The sequence below is a fragment of the Lithobates pipiens genome, unplaced genomic scaffold, assembly GCF_037356315.1.
Source record: "Lithobates pipiens isolate NorthernLeopardFrog02 unplaced genomic scaffold, aLitPip1_a1.2 Scaffold_30, whole genome shotgun sequence".
Taxonomy (NCBI): Eukaryota; Metazoa; Chordata; class Amphibia; order Anura; family Ranidae; genus Lithobates; species Lithobates pipiens.
The window spans coordinates 92,707,069-92,726,512 of NW_027507791.1; the positions used below are offsets into that span (position 1 = coordinate 92,707,069).

General features: G+C 43.6%; 1 protein-coding gene across 1 annotated transcript in view; it reads left to right on the top strand.

Moving 5' to 3' along the window:
• Window positions 1-19,444, top strand: part of MAP3K9 (mitogen-activated protein kinase kinase kinase 9) — a 119,814-nt gene that overhangs the window by 19,046 nt on the left and 81,324 nt on the right. Inside the window, exon 2 of the mRNA XM_077464617.1 lies at window positions 9,286-9,699. Coding sequence (XP_077320743.1) covers window positions 9,286-9,699 — 414 coding nt within the window. The remainder of the gene's footprint in view (window positions 1-9,285; window positions 9,700-19,444) is intronic.

The following is a 19,444-nucleotide window of genomic DNA, read 5'->3' on the forward strand; positions in this document are numbered from 1 at the left end:
TAAATATAAATCATATAAACAAGAGTCCACAGGAATTAAGCCACGATGTGAAACAATGTGCATCTTCCAATGGTCTAAAGTCAAGGGATGATAATATCTATATTGTTACCAGATTTGTAGCATCTCATATTATAAAGATCTGACACTCCTGTGCAAAAGCCTGCCTGGGGTTCCTCTCGGGGGGGGGGGGGACACTCTTGATGCACCAAGATATCCAATAAATAAAAAAAAAGCTTGGAGACAAAGGTCATCGTCTATTCTCAGATGGTCCTGGGTGGTCTCATTAGTAGAGGATAAAAGAGAAGGACTTCATGGTGTAGTATATCCAAAAAATGTATTGAAGTAAATGCAACGCTTACATCCAAGAACACAGTGAAGAGTAAAAATTCAAAAATGGCCACGACTCAGACCAGCTCGCTGTGTGCACGGTGACATCAAGAACTAGCGCTCTAATGCGTTTCCCCATACAAGGCATCAACTGGGACATAATGAGGTTGAGTTAAGGCTGGTACACACTATGAGAAAATCGGGTGAACGATCATTCCATTTTCCTCATTTCACGGCAAAGGCTTATTTTGGTTATTGTTCTGATCATGCGCAGTCTTTTATTTCTGCTTTTTCTTGTATGTAAATGGTACCCATTAAATGACAATTGTTCAATCTGTTCACACGCAGGAAAAATGTTGTAGTTTGTGCTTTCGGAAACTTTTGTTTGCAAAGTCTGAATCGGATGTTGAAAGTTGTGTTCACACTACACGAAAATCGAACAATCACTCCTGAATTTTTTTTTTCTTCCGATTTAACTAAAGGTTAAAGATTGTGCAGTTTGGAATAGAGGTCGACCGATATATCGGCCGATATTTGCCGTTTTTTAAATAATCGGCATCTGCCGATTTTGCTGATAAAAAGCCGATTTAGAACTACAGCAGGACTTTGAAATGACTTCTGTAAGAAGTCAGTGTGAGTTGCCTGAGTCGTCATAGCAACACTTTCCTCCTCTCTGGGCAGGCTGCCAAGAAAAGAACTAAATGATACAATGTTTACACTTCAATGAATGAACTCATCTCAGTGTGTAGAAGTTCTCAGTTTAACCATTTAAAGACTAAATCTTTTCTGACACTTGTTGCTTACAAGTAAAAATCCTGTGTTTTCTGCCAGAAAATCACTTGGACCCCCCAAAAATTATATATATTTTTTTAGCAGAGATCCTAGGGAATAAAATAGCGGTTGTTGCAATATTTTATGTCACACGGCATTTGCACAGAGGTCTTTCAAATGCATTTTTTTGGGGAAAAAAATACACTATTTAAAATAAAAACAGTAAAGTTAGCCCATTTTTTTTTTCGTCCAAAAGTTTTGACTACCTGTTTTTATTTAATACATAGGTTTTTTTTTTTTTTTTTTTTTTTTAATCTAAATCATACATACAAGTAAACTGATTGGAGGTTTGTTTTGTTTAATAAATGTTTAAATGTAAGAAATTTTCTGTATCACTTATGAAGGCTGCTTTCACACTGGAGCGGGCAGGCGTTGATGGTAAAACGCAAGTTTTAGTGGCTCTTTACCATCATTTTAGCGGTGCTATTTGGCTGCTAGTGGGGCACATATAACCCAGCTAGCGGCCAAGGAAGAGGTTAAATACGCCCATGAAGCACTGCTGCCAAATCGCATTGCATGCGCTTCGGCAGTGGTGCCCATTCATATCAATGGGCAGGAGTGGTGGAGGAGCGGTATACACCACTCCAAACGTGCTGCTTGCAGGACTTTTTTTTAAGATCCTGCCAGCGCATCGCCTCAGTGTGAAAGCACTCTGTCTTTCACACAGACTGCAGGGGAGCTATTTTGCAGGCACTTTACAGACGCTATTTTTAGCCCAAAAGCGCCTGAAAAACGCCCCAGTGGGAAAGGTGTGTTAGATCAAGGGGGATTAAAAAAAAAAAAAAGGAAAAAAAATAAATAAATAAAATAAAATCGGCCTAACATATCGGCCCAAAAAAATCGGCATCATATATCGGCTATCGGCCGCCATGATTTCTAAATATCGGCATCGGCCAGAGAAAAACCCATATCGGTCGACCTCTAGTTTGGAAGTGCATTTGCACTCTGAAGGTAGCATTTGCTACAAAACATGTGCCAGTTGCACTCATTTACCCCAGAGTGTAGTAAATGAGGTGCAGCTTCAGTTTGCAAAGGATATCCAATCGCATGCAAGGAAAATTAAAAACAGCATTTTGTTTGCACATGGTTGGAAGACGGAAATTAGCAAAAGTTCCTTTCATTTACTTGCACAATGTCTATATACCTTTAGTAAATCGATCCCAATGCATAGCTATTTCTTGCAAACTCTCCTAATCCCCCTAGTTTTCACTATGAAGCCAGCCTCCGTTCCCAGTCTTTGCCTTGTATGGGGAAACGGTCGGGTGGAGCACTGGTCCTTGACGTCACCAAGCACACAGCCAGCTGGTCTGAGCTGTGGCTGTTTTTGAATTTTTACTCTTCACTCTCTACTAACGAGACCACCCAGGACCAGAGAATAGATGACCTTTGTCTCCAATCAAAGGTTCTCAGAGGGAGAACCTAATGCTCCACCTACCCTCCTCCACGCGGCATCCTTACATTACATCTTCTCCTCAAGGCGGGGTCTGTCTATGACGATAGGAGGAGTGAGAGAGAGAAGGACGAGGGAAACCCCCAGGCGGCGGCCAGGACAGCAAGTACAATTAATAAGTTACTGTTTCTTTTTCTAAGTCGGGTGCCAAGCAATATATAAAGTACTCAATATGGATTAAATTAATATACAGATTATATTGCAAAAGTAATCTGTGCTACAAACTCATTAAACAGTCCACATTCAGTGAGAATTAAAGTATTGCAAAGTGCTCTGTGTTATAATCAATATGCAATACATATACACTAATAAGCTGTGATATTATGAAACTGCACTGATTGCCACTGATGAGGCTGCACTGATGTGCTACAATGATGGGCACTGATAGCCTGCACTAGTGGCCCCTGATGAGGCCCTGCTGATAAGCTGCACTAATGAGGCTGCACTGATATAGGCACTCATATCAGTGCTGTCTCATCAGTGGTATGGGCACTAGTGTCAGTGCTGTCCCATCAGTGGCACTGGTGCCCACTAATGATGCGGCACTCTTGAGCTGCACTGATAAGGCAGCACTTTTGGCCCCTGATGAGACTGCAATGATGGCCACTGATGGGCTGCACTGGTGGCCCCTGATGAGGCTGCGCTGCACTGATAAGGCAGCAGTGATGGGGCTGCACTAATGTACCGAGCGGAAGAGGTGGAGCCTAGAGAGGAAGGGATGTTGTTTGCAGATGACTGGGCAGGGGTGTGACCTTGACAGGAAGGGCTGTGTCATTTAAATTAGGGAGTGCATGAGTTTAGTCAGGCCTATGGCAACACAAAACCTAAATAAATCACTGCACGTAGCTCCTCTTTCCTCTACAGCAGCGGTTCTCAACCGAGCGTTCTGCGGCAATCTGACTGTCAGGCAGCTGACAGGAGGATCACACAGGCAGAGATAAGCAGGGAAGCCTAGAGCATCCTATTGGCTGGAGAGCGCTGTTCTCTTCTGGCCCCTCTTGTCCTTCCTGAGTAAGTGACATCATCTGCGGTGGACAGTATAGGAGGAGAAATTAAATGTGCTCTGAAGCTAGAAGAAAGCCAATGGTGCTGTGCCCAGCTGTGTCCCCCCCACCCCATGTGATGTCCCATGTAATGTGCCATGTCTCATGTAATGTACCCTGTCCCATGTAATGTGCCCTCTCCCATGTCTCCTCTAATGTCCCATGTAATGTGCCCTGTCCCATGTCATGTGCTCTGCCCCATGTAATGTGCCCTGTCCCATGTAAGGTTCTCTGTCATGTCTCCTGTCCCATGTTATGTGCTCTGCCCCATGTAATGTCCCCTGTAATGTGCTCTGAATGGATCAGCTCTGCAGGAAAAGAAAACATGTGTTTCACATTAAATAGGTACTTTTTAATATTTATTATTTTATTTAACGCTATTTTTACAAATATTTGTTATCAACAGCTCGCTGATCATACCAATGTTCCGTGAGCTGTAGATGTCAACATTATTTCAGGGGTTCCTCGAGATCTTAAACTTTTTGCCAGGGGTTCCTCCAAGGTAAAAGGTTGAGAAACACTGCTCTACAGGGTAGTTTGTATAGGAATTATAATGACCCATTTTAGCAGGTTTAAGTTTAGATAGGATTTGACATGACTCCTACTGTAAAGTTAAAGTAATTGTAAAGTTTTTTTTGTGTTGTTATTTTTAGGGGAAAAAAATGTTATACTTACCTGTGTAACAACATATTTGGCAACCCATCGCAGTTTGCTACGGAAGTGAAGTTCCGTCGCCGCCATCTTGCTACACCCCACACACGCCCACAGTAAGGATACACTAAGAAGGGGGAAAGCGGACATGTTGCTACGCCCACTGGAGTTTTTCATTTTACATGTATTTATAACAGTAAAGTTAATTTATATAGTGAAATACAGTACTTAGAACTCCGTCTGACTGCTTAGATGTTGAATTTTAACCTCCCTAGCGGTAATCCCGAGTCTGGCTCGGGTTAGGAATTTACTAGCAGGAGCGGTAACCCCGAGCCAAACTCGGGATCGCATCGCTGGATGCAGGGAGGACACAGGGAGAGTTACTTACCTTGTCCCCTGGATCCAGCGATGTCCCCCGCGCTGTGTGATCGAGCTGTCCTCCGCTCGATTCACAGTGCCGAATGCCGCCGAGCTCCGTTCCCTGCGACGTTACGGCGCACGGGAGCGGAGAACGGCGGCAAATTTAAAAAAGTAAAAACACACAAAACACACACAGCACTGTAATCTTACAGATTACAGTGCTGTATTAAAAAATACACACCCCCTTTGTCCCTAGTGGTCTGTGCAGTGCCCTGCATGCACTTTTATATTATAAATACTGTTTTTTCTGCCTGGAATTTGGAGATTGTCCATAGCAACAAAAAAGTGTCCCTTTTTCAGTGTTTTAGGATTTGATTACATTATTGAATAATTTTTATTATTCTTTATTATATTATAAACTTTATCATACCCGGGATGTCTGCTAGATTCTGGTTTGAAGAGATTTAAGAGCGTTATTCCTAAGAATTACAGGACTACAAAATAAAACGCCAGATTTTTATGCAAAATAATTGTACCGCTTTCAGCACCTAATTCCAGACTGAATCATACTGCCAGGTAGGTTAAAAGCAGTGAACTTCTGTCAGATTAGCAAATCTGTGAGATGAGCAGGGTTGCCGCTGATTGTAAAATTCAAGATCTAAGTAGTCAGACGGAGTTGTAAGTCCTGTATTTCACTATAGAAACTGACTTTACTGTTATAAATACGTGTAAAATGCAAAACTCTGGTGGGTGTAACAAGATGTCCACTTTCCCCCTTCTTAGTGTATCCTTACTGTCGTCCAGTGTGGGGTGTAGCAAGATGGCGGTGACGGAACGTCATTTCCGTAGCAAACTGCGATGGGTCGCCGAATATGTTGTTACACCTGCTCTGTTGCAGTGGATTTGCACAGGGCAGCCCGGATCCTCTTCTGCCTTTACAACCCCTTTAAACTCCGTGGAGATAATAAATAAATAAATAAAAAATTAGGCCATTTGCTGTGTGTTTAAGAAAAAACAAATCCTCTATTGATGGCTGTCCTGTGTTTTGTCTGCTGCTCCATTTGGTAAAACTGTTTTTCATTTACCCCCACAGTACTGTAAGCCTCATATTTATAGTTCTAGTGATAGTAGAATGATCCTAGGCAGCGGCTCTTTGTTTACTTCTTCTATTCAGAAGAAACATTGTATTCTTTTCACAGAAAGTCCATAATGCTTCATGTACACGGACATTGTTCAACCTCTCCTGAAAGATTTAACTTCACAGCTAGAAACTGGCATCTAAAAAATGGCTGGTTAGCCGCATTTACGTCTAGAAGCGTTTGGGGAAAAAAATATTATTTAAAAAATTTTTTCTCCAAAATAGCCAAAAATGAAAAACGGCTACACGCGAGTTTTGCCGCATTTGGCGTTTGAAATGCCTCTAAACACATCTTCTGAACGCATTTTTTTTTTGGGGTTCCAAAAAAGCCTCTAAACACAACTGCCTAGAAACGACTATAAACGAACCAGTGTACATGTACTGATAAGATAACATAGATGAGAGTTCAGGAGCAGTTGAAAAAAATGCCCAACTGCTCCTAAACATCCGTTTACCAGCAGCAGTGTACATGAGGCCTAAAAAATTTCGCTTAAAGAGGAAGTAAACCCTGATGGGTTTACTTCCTCTTTGTCTCCCTGCAAAGGTAAAGCATAATGGACTACTATGCATCGCATAGTCACTTACCTGACACAGGAGCCAGCGATGTCACTGCTGATGTACGGATGATGTACTTGTATGTGGCTCCTGGCCCCTCCCTCATGCCGGGTGCCCTCACGGCAAACAGCTTGCTATGGGGGCACCTGAGCTGAGCCAGTGCTGTGTGTCCATTCACACATGGAGCCGCAGCTTGGCCCCGCCTCCTTCCGTGTCATGATTTGACTCGCTGGCTGTGGTTGACAGCAGTGGGAGCCAATGGCTTCCACTGCTGCCAAAAGCCAATCGGGAATGGGAGTCGCTGGAGAAGCAAGGCTCTCCTGGACACCGCTGGATCAAGAGGAGCTCATATACTGTACATGCACAAAATCATCATGTGAGTACACTCCTCGCATTTTTGTAAATATTTTATTATATCTTTTCATGTGACAACCCTGAAGAAAATTTATACTTTGCTACAATGTAAAGTAGTGAGTGTACAGCTTGTATAACAACAGTGTAAATTTGCTGTCCCCTCAAAATAACACAACACAGCCATTAATGTCTAAACTGCTGCCAACAAAAGTGTGCAAAAGTGTGTAAGTGTGTGTGTGTGTGTGTGTATATATCTATCTATCTATCTATCTCTATTAATTAATGTAGTGTCCAGAAGTCGGCTATAGCGGGTATTTTATCTAGGAGTCAGACATGAAGCTGTATGAAGGGATGGGGGGATATAAATCTTTTATTTTATGGTAGTTCTAAAGGCTGGGGCTTTTTTTGCATGATATTTAACAATTTAAAGATAATGCACAATGCTCGTAAACTTTTACTTTAAATGTCATTGTAATGCCTTAGCTCATCTCCAGTCTTATCAGCCCCCAGCTTCTTTGGGTTCAAATGGTGATCTTCCCTGCACAGAGCCTACAAGTGATTTGTAAACATGTATTTTTGTCCTACTTGCTCTGTGTAATGGTTTTACATAGAGCAGCCCTGATTCTCCTTTTCTTGGGTCACCTGCTGGTGCTTCTGACTCCTTCTCCCTTCAAAGTGCCTCAATAGCAAGCCACAAAGTATAGTATGGAGTTTTCCTGTAGCAAGGTAAAAAAAATCTTCTGCCTTTTAGAACAGGGCTTGACAAATTTGCTTGGAATCTAGGAGCCAGGTCGGTAACAGCGATCTGGACCTGTCCCTGGCCTGACATGGAGACGAGTGAGGGGAAGTCATTGCCCATAGCTCTTAGAGGGACATTTTATTTATTTTTTATTTAAAAAAAAAAAATGTAATAGCATTTTTGTGTAAATATGAGATGGGAGGTCTCTCTGACCCCAGATCTCATATTTAAGAGGACCTGCCATGCTTTTTTCTATTACAAGGGATTTTTACATTCCTTGTAATAGGAATAAAAGGGGCACCATTTTTTTTACAAGAACAGTGAAAAATGTAAAAATAAAAGTTAAAATAAATAAGTCCCGCCAAGCTCGCGTGCAGAAGCGAACGCCTATGTGAGTAGCGCCCACTTATGAAAGCGGTGTTCAAACCACACATGTGAGGTATCGCCGTGATCGGTAGAGGGAGAGCAATAATTCTAGCCTTAGACCTCTTTTGTAACTCAAAACATGCAACCTGCAGAATTTTTTAAACGTCGCCTATGGAGATTTTAAAGGGTAAATGTTTGTCACCATTCCACGAGCGGACGCAATTTTGCAATTTACTCAGCGTAACATTATCTTTCACAATATAAAAAAAAATTGGGCTAACTTTACCGTTGTCTTATTTTTTAATGAAATAAATTATTTTTCCCCAAAAAAGTGCGCTTATAAGACCGCTGCGCAAATACGGTGTGACAGACAGTATTGCAACTACCGCCATTTTATGCTCTAGGGTGTTAGAATAAAAAATATATATATAATGTTTAGGGTTTCTAAGTAAAGGGAAGGAGATAGGCAGGAAGGGGAAGCTCCATTAGCATTGCTGGTTGTCATACCAACGGCCACCACAAGAGGGCGCCGGATTCCAGAAGGAAGCATAGGACTGCAGAAGGCCCCAAGCCGCGGCCTCAATTACCGCCGGGAGGGGGGTGTACACGGAGACAGGATACCCCCCAGCTGTGCTGCCCCAGGCGCCAGGTCGCAGATTCTAGTCGCAAATGTGACCTGGTGCCCGGGGTTTGTCGAGCCCTGCTTTAGAATCACTTTATATCACTTCCTTCTCCTGCCCAGGACTACATGTCCCATGAGCCTTGGTCCTCTCACCTTCACAAGTCCTCAGGCACTTACATGTATGGATGGTGTACTGAGCTGTATGTGTGCTGCACTGTATTTACTGTGATGTAAACAAATAATGCATTCTGTATGCAGCCCAAGTAATCAGTAATGAAAATAGTTGACAGCCCTGTATCCATGAAGATTGAAAAGACTGTTAGGTTGTCTTTGCTTTCTCCACACCAGTCTCTCATTTGATATTATTAGACTTCATTCTCATGAGGTGGATCTACTGCCACAGAGTCCGCCTCTGTCCGCCAGCTCAGCGGGAGATCTCTCCGTTGAGCTCCACTGAGCCGGCAGATGACAGGTCCCTCTCGGCTCACTGAGCAGGGAGGGGCTTGTTGAGCGCCACTGGTTGCTATGGAGAGATCGGACGAAAATGGACAGCATATCTGTTTTCATCAGATCTCAACTGATCCGATCCATCAGGGATGTATGCGGACATAGCGCCCTCCGTCTAATTTTAGCGGATCGGACCGGGCCCGATGTCGGCAATCATGTCACCGCTGATATCCGTCGCTCCATAGACTAGCATGGAGCGCCCGCCGATAAAACTGACAGGCGGACCTGAATGGTCCGACAGTGTGAAAGGGGCTTTAGGGTTATTATGTTTGTAAAGACATTTATAGATCTGTTTTAACTAACCTGTTTTATTTCCTATTTTTTCCCATGCTTGCCTTACAGTAGAAGAAATCGATTTTTCAGAGATGCTCCTAGAAGAGATCATTGGAATCGGTGGCTTTGGAAAGGTGTACCGTGCTATTTGGGGAGATGAGGAAGTAGCTGTCAAGGCAGCACGTCATGATCCAGATGAAGACATCAGCCAGACTATTGAGAACGTCAGACAGGAAGCTAAACTCTTTGCTATGCTTGATCACCCCAACATAATTGCACTGAGGGGTGTCTGCTTGAAGGAACCCAACTTGTGCTTAATCATGGAGTTTGCCCGAGGAGGATCACTCAACAGGGTGCTTTCTGGGAAAAAGATTCCACCAGATATATTGGTGAACTGGGCAGTACAGATTGCCAGGGGAATGAATTACCTGCATGATGAAGCCATTGTACCTGTCATACATCGGGACCTAAAATCCAGCAACAGTAAGTGTAACCTATAAATACATTTAGAAGAAGTGATGGTAACACTTAACCGGATTGAGTTACGATTGAATATTTTTTGATGAAAGGAGCAACTAAGAATTTCAGGTATTAGCTATTCTTTAGTAATATAGTTGAACATATTCCTCAGTGCAGTATCCTCGGTTACTACATTATTTAGTTTATTCATTTTGTAGAAGGTTAACCTTGCTGTCCTGCAACACTGAGGTACTGTGCTGAACGTGTAAGTTCACCTTTACAGAAAATCTGTAAGTTGGACTTAAGCTGGACCCCCTCCCCCATCCCATGATCCCCATGCCTTTTTAAAGTATCAAAAAATATTTAGCATGGAGTGAAATAGATTCACTCCATGCTAATCTGAGGAAAGACATGATAGGAACCTCTTTACCTACCTCATATAATACCTTGTATATCACTAGGTGTATATTATGATTTGACTATTTTGATACCTAGTTCCAATTACATAAGGACTAATGACTCTTGGAAACAGAGGAGGACCGTTCTGTGGCATTATATGGGTGACAATGACCATTTTGTAGGTGGACCATTCAACGTGTTTCTACTTTGATGTTTTTGACTACTAACCGTGAGTGTTCATTCTGAAACTTTTCCTGAAGAAGTGTGTTATCTCTGGCGAAACGTCATAAAGGAGCCACCAAGAACCTGTATTCAAGGTTCTTTTATGGTGTTTTATGTGCAGTTTTTGTGTGTGTGTGTGTGTGTGTGTGTGTGTGTGTGTGTGCGTTTTTTTTTTTATATGTATGCATGTACAATTTTATATATATTTTTTTGATACTTTTTACAAAAATTGGGTACCATTATAGTCCTTATTTAGTTTGCTAGGGGCCATTATTTTGTAGATCATTGATTAGGATGAGGTACCAGACAAGACTTAGCAAAGTTGTGCTTTGCTCATTCAGTGCCCATTTTTTGATGCTACAGTGGTGTGAAAAAGTGTTTGCCCCCTTCCTCATTTCCTGTTCCTTTGCATGTTTGTCACACTTTAAGTGTTTCGGAACATCAAACCAATTTAAACAATAGTCAAGGACAACACAAGTAAACACAAAATGCAATTTGTAAATGAAGGTGTTTATTATTAAAGGTGAAAAAAAATCCAAACCATCATGGCCCTGTGTGAAAAAGTGATTGCCCCCTAAACCTAATAACTGGTTGGACCACCCTTAGCAGCAACAACTGCAACCAAGCGTTTGCGATAACGTGCAATGAGGCTTTTACAGCGTCCTGGAGGAATTTTGGCCCACTCATCTTTGCAGAATTGTCCTAATTCAGTTACATTAGAGGGTTTTCGAGCATGAACGGCCTTTTTAAGGTCATACCACAACATCTCAATAGGATTCAGGTCAGGACTTTGGCTAGGCCATTCCAAAGTCTTCATTTTGTTTTTCTTCAGCCATTCGGTGGTGGACTTGCTGGTGTGTTTAGGATCATTGTCCTGCTGCAGAACCCAAGTTCATTTCACGAACAGATGGTCGGACATTCTCCTTCAGGATCTCTTGGTAGACAGCAGAATTCATAGTTCCTTTTATCACGGCAAGTCTTCCAGGTCCTGAAGCAGCAAAACAGCCCCAGACCATCACACTACCACCACCATATTTTACTGTTGGTATAATGTTCTTTTTATGAAATGCAGTGTTCCTTCTACGCCAGATATACTTGGACACACACCTTCCAAAGAGTTCCACTTTTGTCTCATCGGTCCACAGAATATTGTCCCAAAAGTCTTGGGGATCATCAAGATGTGTTGTGGAGAAATTGAGACGAGCTTTGATGTTCTTTTTGCTCAGCAGTGGTTTTCTCCTTGGAACTCTGCCATGCAGGCCATTTTTGCCCAGTCTTTTCCTGATGGTGGAGGCATGAACGCTGACCTTAACTGAGGCAAGTGAGGCCTGCAGTTCCTTGGACGTTGTTGTGGGGTCTTTTGTGACCTCTTGGATGAGTCGTCGCTGCGCTCTTGGGGTAATTTTGGGCGGCCGGCCACTCCTGGGAAGGTTCACCACTGTTCCATGTCTTCGCCATTTGTGGATAACGGCTCTCACTGTGGTTCGCTGGATTCCCAAAGCTTTGGAAATGGCTTTATAACCTTTTCCAGACTGATAGATCTCAATTACTTTCTTTCTCAATTGTTCCTGAATTTCTTTGGGTCTCGGCATGATGTGTAGCTTTTAAGGATCTTCTGGTGGACCTTACTGTGTCAAGCAGCTCCTATTTAAGTGATGCCTTGATTGTGAACAGGTGTGGCAATAATCAGGCCTGGGTGTGGCTAGAGAAATTGAACTCAGGTGTGGACAACCACAGTTATAGTATGTTTTAACAAGGGGGGCAATCACTTTTTCACACAGGGCCATGATGGTTTGGATTTTTTTTCACCTTTAATAATAAACACCTTCATTTACAAATTGCATTTTGTGTTTACTTGTGTTGTCCTTGACTATTGTTTAACCACTTGCTTACAGGGCACTTAAACACCTTCCTGCCCAGACCAATTTTCAGCTTTCGGTGCTCTCACAATTTGAATGACAATTACTCAGTCATGCAACACTGTACCCAAATGAATTTTTTGTCCTTTTTTTCCCACAAATAGAGCTTTCTTTTGGTGGTATTTGATCACCTCTGGGGTTTTTATTTTTTGCGCTATAAATGAAAAAAGACCGAAAATTTTGAAAAAAAACGCATATTTCTTTGTTTCTGTGACAGAATTATGCAAATTATTAATTTTTCTTCATAAATTTTGGTCACAATTTATACTGCTACATATCTTTGGTAAAAATAACCCAAATTAGTGGATATTATTTGGTCTTTGTGAAAGTTAGAGAGTCTACAAGCTGTGGTGCGAATCGCACAAAATTGATCACATCTGATGTACTGGTGGCCTATCTCGCTTCTTGTGACCCGAACAAGTCAGGAAAGTACAAATACCCCCCAAATGACCCCTTTTTGGAAAGTAGACATTCCAAGGTATTTAGTAAGAGGTATAGTGAGCTTTTTGATGTTGTCATTTTTTTCCCACAATTCTTTGCAAAATTAAGATTTTTCATTTTTTTTTTTTTCTCCACAAAATTGTCATTGTAATAGGTTATTTCTCTCACGTGGCATGTGTATACCACAAATGACACCCCCCAAAAAATTCTGCTACTCCTCCTGAGTATTACAATACCACATGTGTGGGACTTTTTCACAGCCTGGCCACATAGAGAGGCCCAACATGCAGGTAGCGCCATCATGTGTTCTAGGAACATAAGTTACACATCTAACTTGTTGACTATTTATTACACTTTTGAAGCACCAGGACAATGACACGTGACACTGATGACAGATGGCACTGATACGTGGCAATGATGACAGGTGGCACTGATGACAGATGGCACTAATATGTGGCACTGATGACAGATGGCACTAATATGTGGCACTGATGACGCGTGGCACTTATACGTGGCACTGATGACACGTGGCACTAATACGTGGCACTGATGACACGTGGCACTGAAACGTGGCACCGATGACAGATGGCACTAATACGTGGCACTAATATGTGCCACCGATGACAGATGGCACTAATACATGGCACCGATGACGCGTGACACTGATGACAGATGGCACTGATAAGTGGCATTGATGACACGTGACACTGACAACAGATGGCACGTGACACTGACAGGTGGCACTGATGACAAATGGCACTGATACGTGGCACTGATGACAGATGGCACTATGTGGCACTGACGACACGTGGCACTGACGGCAGGTGGCACTGACGGCAGGTGGCACTGACGGCAGGTGGCACTGGGGGCAGGTGGCACTGGGGGCAGGTGGCACTGATGGCAGGTGGCACTGGGGTGGATGGCACTGGGGGCAGGTAGCACTGGGGTGGATGGCACTGGGGGCAGGTAGCACTGGGGTGGATGGCACTGGGGGCAGGTAGCACTGGGGTGGATGGCACTAGGGGCAGGTAGCACTGGGGTGGATGGCACTAGGGGCAGGTAGCACTGGGGTGGATGGCACTGGGGGCAGGTAGCACTGGGGTGGATGGCACTGGGGGCAGGTAGCACTGGGGTGGATGGCACTGGGGCAGATAGCACTGCTGGGGGCGGATGGCACTGCTGGGGGCGGATGGCACTTTTTATTTCATTTTTTTAATTTTTTTTTTTTCCAGAATCAGAACGGCTGCCGCTGCAGCCGTTCATCTCTCCCCTCTCGCACTGTCTGTGCGAGGAAGGAGAGCGGCGCTGCGAGATGATCTCATATGTTTACATATGAGATCATCTCCCATTGGACACGCCGATCACGCTGTAAACGGCCGCTGTGATTGGCCGTTTACAGCGATCTGTGTTTGCCTGTCCCCGGGGGACACGGCGAACACAGAACTTCCGCGATGCGCGCCCGCGGCGGCGCGCATTGCGGAAGTAAACATCAGGCCGTCCAGGGACGACCGCCCGAACGAACGCGCCTGCTCTACGGCCGTAATTCGGCTATAGGGCGGGCGCGAGGAGGTTAAATTGGTTTGATGTTCCGAAACACTTAAGTGTGACAAACATGCAAAGGAACAGGAAATGAGGAAGGGGGCAAACACTTTTTCACACCACTGTATATGACATGGTGGTTCAGCCACCATTTTTTCTGAAGTTTGTCTCATTTTAATCAGGAGTTTGTTTGCCTTATGTTATTTCTCAGGCATTAGTCACTCGGAGACAAAGCCCTTCACACATTTTAGATGTGATTTTGGCTGTGAAGATGTATTTGAAAGTGTCTGCTGCAATCAGGCAGCTGGGTTTTTTTTTTTTTTTTGTTCATTCTTCATGAAGGTCCTAGGGACGGTCAGGTGGCTTCTAAGTCTATTGCATGGTGGATTCGTCAGCTTAGTCCCCAAGCTTATGGCTTGATTGATAAGGTTTCACCTTTTCAAGTGAAGGATCACTCTGCCAGAAGTGTTTGGAGCCTCTTGGGCTATTCATCATCGAGTGTCAGTGGCCCGGGTTTGCAAGGCTGTAATCTAGGCTTCAGGACACACCTTTCACAAAGTTTTCACCAGGTTGTTGCAAGGACCGCTGAGGCTGCTGATTTTGGGTGGCAGTGTTTTGTAGGCTGTGGAGTGGTGTCCTTGGGCATGATGGTGGCTACTGTGTCGACTTCCTCTCATGCATCGCTTTGGCACATCCCAGTTAGTCATGATTTATAGCCTGTTCTGTTGATGTGCCTTGATTGTGACTCACTGTGTAGAGATGGAAGCCAAGACACCACTGGAGGGCTCCGTGTACAGGCAAGTCCTTCAAAATGTGCTAGTATGCAGTGCAGTGCACATGACATGGTTTTTCATCTTAATTAATTAAGGTGAAAAACCTTTTGTGCTGCTGCACTCCTAGACCCCCCCCCCCTTTTTTTTTTTTTTTACTGAACCCGATCGTTCCAGCTATGTTCTCACTTCCGGGAGCCTCAGCCGCAGCTCCCGCTGCTGTCAGTCAAATCCAGTGACACAGGAGCCGGGGCTGGGGCTTTGTCCTGCTATCTATGTCAATGGACGCAGCAGGACTCAGTAGCGAGTCCGCACGAGTTTCCCCCATGGAATGCAGCTCTCTGTGGGGGCACTCGAGAAGAGGAGGAGCCAGGAGTGCCGCGGGTGGACCCCAGAAAAGGAGTATCGGGGCTGCTCTGTGCAAAACCCTTGCTAAGAGCAGGTAAGTATGACATGTTTGTTTGTTGTTTTTTTTTTAAAACAAAGCTTTATAATCACTTTAACGTGCAGGGGGAATAATTGTTTGTTTCATATTTTTTTTGAGGCTTTACTACAGCTTTAAAAAAGCTTTTCTTTCTGACATTGGTGACAACTCAGTAATCCAGGGTATCAAACTATGCAGCTCAACTACCAAATGAAGTGACATTAAAAGCTGAACTCCAGGAGGAAAAGTAAAAACGCTCCCTTGCAGTGGGGCGTTTTTTTTACATTTATTTATTTTTTCTTTCCTGTAGCCACATAAAGAAGCACCACTGTACACAGTACTGGGTTGTACACACAGTAGTCTTTTCTCTTGTTGCATTATTGCATTAAAATAAATAATATTGCATTACAGTATCGCCGGTTATTGCATTAACTCCATAATAACTGAACATCTGATATTAGAAGTGTCTAAACTGGGGACTTGATGATGATGCATAGCCAGGATTAAGCCAGAATAGGGCAGTGTACAGTATTAACATTTGAACATAGCTGCTCACAGATGGCAAGGGCTTGTTTTGTTACTATAAAAAGCATAAAGCAAACCCTTTCCAGAGTAGGTATAAAATACTTAATATGTAGATCTGGAAATACTAGCTGGTAAAAGGCCTGTCTGAATAAATATATTCCGTATTCACTTTTAGAGGTATATAAAAAGGAAAAGGTATTAAATTGGAATGGATGGGAGGGGTGATCGCTTGTTTTAATGCTGAGCTTCAGGCAGAAAAAAAAACACGTTCCTAAATTCGTTTGTCCAGTCTGCTAGGATGAAAGTCAATTTTTATGACCTGAATACCATTTGAAACAAAATATATAAACTTATTTCAGCACCTTCAAAGCCTTAGCTTTCCTGTATTCCTGATCTAATTGGGACACTAGTGCTGTTAAAAGCCTTATCAGATCCGTTCATCTCTTAAAGTATAACTATAGGCAAAACTTTCCATTTTGGATAGTGCAAGGGAGGGTTATAGCCCCTGTCAGAGTTTTTTCCGCCATCTGTCTTGCATTGCTGAGATTTCTCTGGGGACCCCCAAGTCACCAGAACTAGTGTCTCCATTGGAAGATTTCCCCTCCTATCACTTTTCTCGGGACAACACCAAATTTGGAATTTTCTTTTACTTTCACTTTAACCACTTCCCGCCTGGCCTATAGCAAAATGACGGCTGGGTGGTGGTTCAGTTAACTTGAACCATATGCTGTTTTTCAGGACAACTGCCATTGCACGAACCCGTGTCGGTCTGACACAGTTACACGATCTCTGTAAAGAGCCGCTGACAGAGATGTGATCAGCCATGTCCAATCACGGGTCAAACATGAAGAGTCATTTATTGGCTTTTCCTCACGCGTGTCTGACAGACGCAAGTAGAAGAGAGCCAATCAGTGGCTCTCCTGGCCGGTGGGGGGGGGGTCTGCGCTGATTGTTTATCAGTGCAGCCCCCCGCGGATGCCCACCCAGGACCACCAGGGATGACCACCAGGTATGCCACCCTTGTCATTCAGTGCCCATTAAAAATGCCAGTGCCATTAGTGATGCCTATCAGTGCCACCCATATGTACCCATCAGTGCAGCCTTTCACTGCCCATCAGTATCGCCTATCAGTGCCCACCAGTGCTGCAAATGAGTGCCCATCACTGCCGCCTCTCAATGCTACACATCAGTGCCTCCTATCAGTGCCATCTCATTGGTGCCACTTCATCGTGCCGCCTTATTAGTGCCCGTCAGTGCAGCTTATCAGTTCCCATCAGTGAAGGAGAAAACGTACTTTTTACAAAGTTTATTTTTAACAAAAAACAAAGAAAAAGATTTTTTTTTTTTTTTTTTTTTAATTTTCTGTATTTTTTTTATTTATTTAGCAAAAAATAAAAACTTCAGAGGTGATCAAATACCATCAAAAGAAATCTCTATTTGAGGGAACAAAATGATAAAAATGTTGTTTGGGTACAGTGTAGCATGACCGCGCAATTGTCATTTAAATTGACAGCGTGAAAGCTGAAAATAAAAAAACAATTATATAATTGTTAAATATAATTATATAATTGTATAATTGTAAACAGCAATAAAAACAGACAGGTGTTCTAATCCCTCTCCACTCTATCCAAAACTAAAAAAACAATGTTTTGCCTTTTTTTTTTTTTTTTTTTTTAAAGAACAGGAGTGCTTTATTGTCAAACAATTATAGACAGAAGAACAATTCAGAATACAGTTATACTACGTACATCGTGGTCGGAGCATATGACAGTACAGTACACAGTTACAGATTTGAATACATTTGGGTGTACAGGTCGCGACAACCCGGTTAGTTAGACGTCCACGGGAGCCAAACTTTGTCAAATTTCCATGGACAACCTCTATTGAGGTAAGTCAGCTTATATAGCGGCAGACCATTATTCACACTTTTTTCCCAAGAGGCAACAGAGGGTGGAGTAGAAGAGATGCATTTACACAAGATTTCTTTTTTAGCATAGAAAAGGAGATATGAGACTAGTAACCTAGTGTTATGTGACCTTTGTTCATCCTCATGAATTCCCAACAATGCTATTGCAGGGGTCCTGGGGACATCCAGGTCAAGCCGGACATTTAAGTGGTCAAAGATCCCTGACCAAAATCTATCTAGCTTACGGCAGTCCCAAAACATATGGAGGTATGTCCCTAGTTCTGACCTACAACGGGGGCAATGCGGATCCCTGTCAGGGAAGATCCTGGCCAAGCGCACTGGGGTATGGTATACTCTGTGAAGAAATTTCGTTTGAATGAGTTTATCCCCCGCCGAGACAACCAACTTAGGACCCTGTTCCAAACAATCCTCCCAGTCTTCCCTCTCCAGAGTGGGAATATCAGCCTTCCACCTTTCCCATAGTAAATTCAGCTTGCAAGAATCAATTGGGAGAACAGTGCGGTATAGTTCGGACAACGGTTTACGTGGGCCATCCCCTGCAAACAGCTCCTCCAGCGGACTACATTTCACAACCGGGGGCTCAGGAAATTGAGCCCTGGCTGCATGACGCAATTGGGCATACCGAAAGTACATCCAACCAGGAAGGGCATGTGAAAGGGTCAGTTGTTGGAACGACACCACTTCACCCAGGGGCATAACATCACCCAGAGTCGCAATACCGAAGCGAGTCCACACCTGCGGGTCCGGAATCGTTCCGAAGTGTGGCAGGCGAGGGTTACCCCATAGGGGCTGGGCCGGAGACCAGCACCCCGACCTCCGAAACCGTCGCTTGGCCGCAGTCCAGGTCTGGATTGTCGCCCTCGTTGGCCCGGGGACAGAATCATGCGCCTTCACCCCCCTGTAGACCAAATTTCTCAGATCCTGCATGGAGCCCAGTAGGGCAGCCTCGAGGCACACCGCCGCATTAGACCCCCGCGCCACAAACCACCAGGAAACGGTGACCAACATTGCCGCCCAGTAATAAACTCGCAAATTGGGGAGGGCAAGACCCCCCAAACTCACTGGTGCCTGTAGCGCGGATTTAGCCAGCCGGGGGGCGGAGCCGTTCCATATAAAAGAGCCAATACACTTGTCAGCCTCTTGAAAGAACGCACCCGGTATACAGACCGGGCAGTTCCGGAAAATATAATTAAACTTGGGAAGAATGACCATTTTAATTATATTTATGCGTCCCAATGTTTTGCCTTTAGTTATACTTTAATTTAAATATCTATTAAAAATTAAAAAGGGCAAATCGCTGAGGAATTAAAACCAAACAAATCTGCAGTAATGTGAGCACAACCAAATCTAAAGATTACACTGCTATATTTTTTTGCTATGTTTGACGCCCGGTTGTCGGCACTCTTTTTACAGTCCGCTGACATTTCTTTGTAGTGCGCCCCCAGACTGGCTGTTTAGTGACCATGAGGGTCGCGTCATATTTGTGATCCTGTCACTGGTGTCCACTTAGCAGCAATAGGATTTCTATGGGGACTACTAGCGTCAGAAGTTTTTTCACTTTAATGCATAGGATGCTTTAAGGTGAGAAAACACAAGGGTTTAC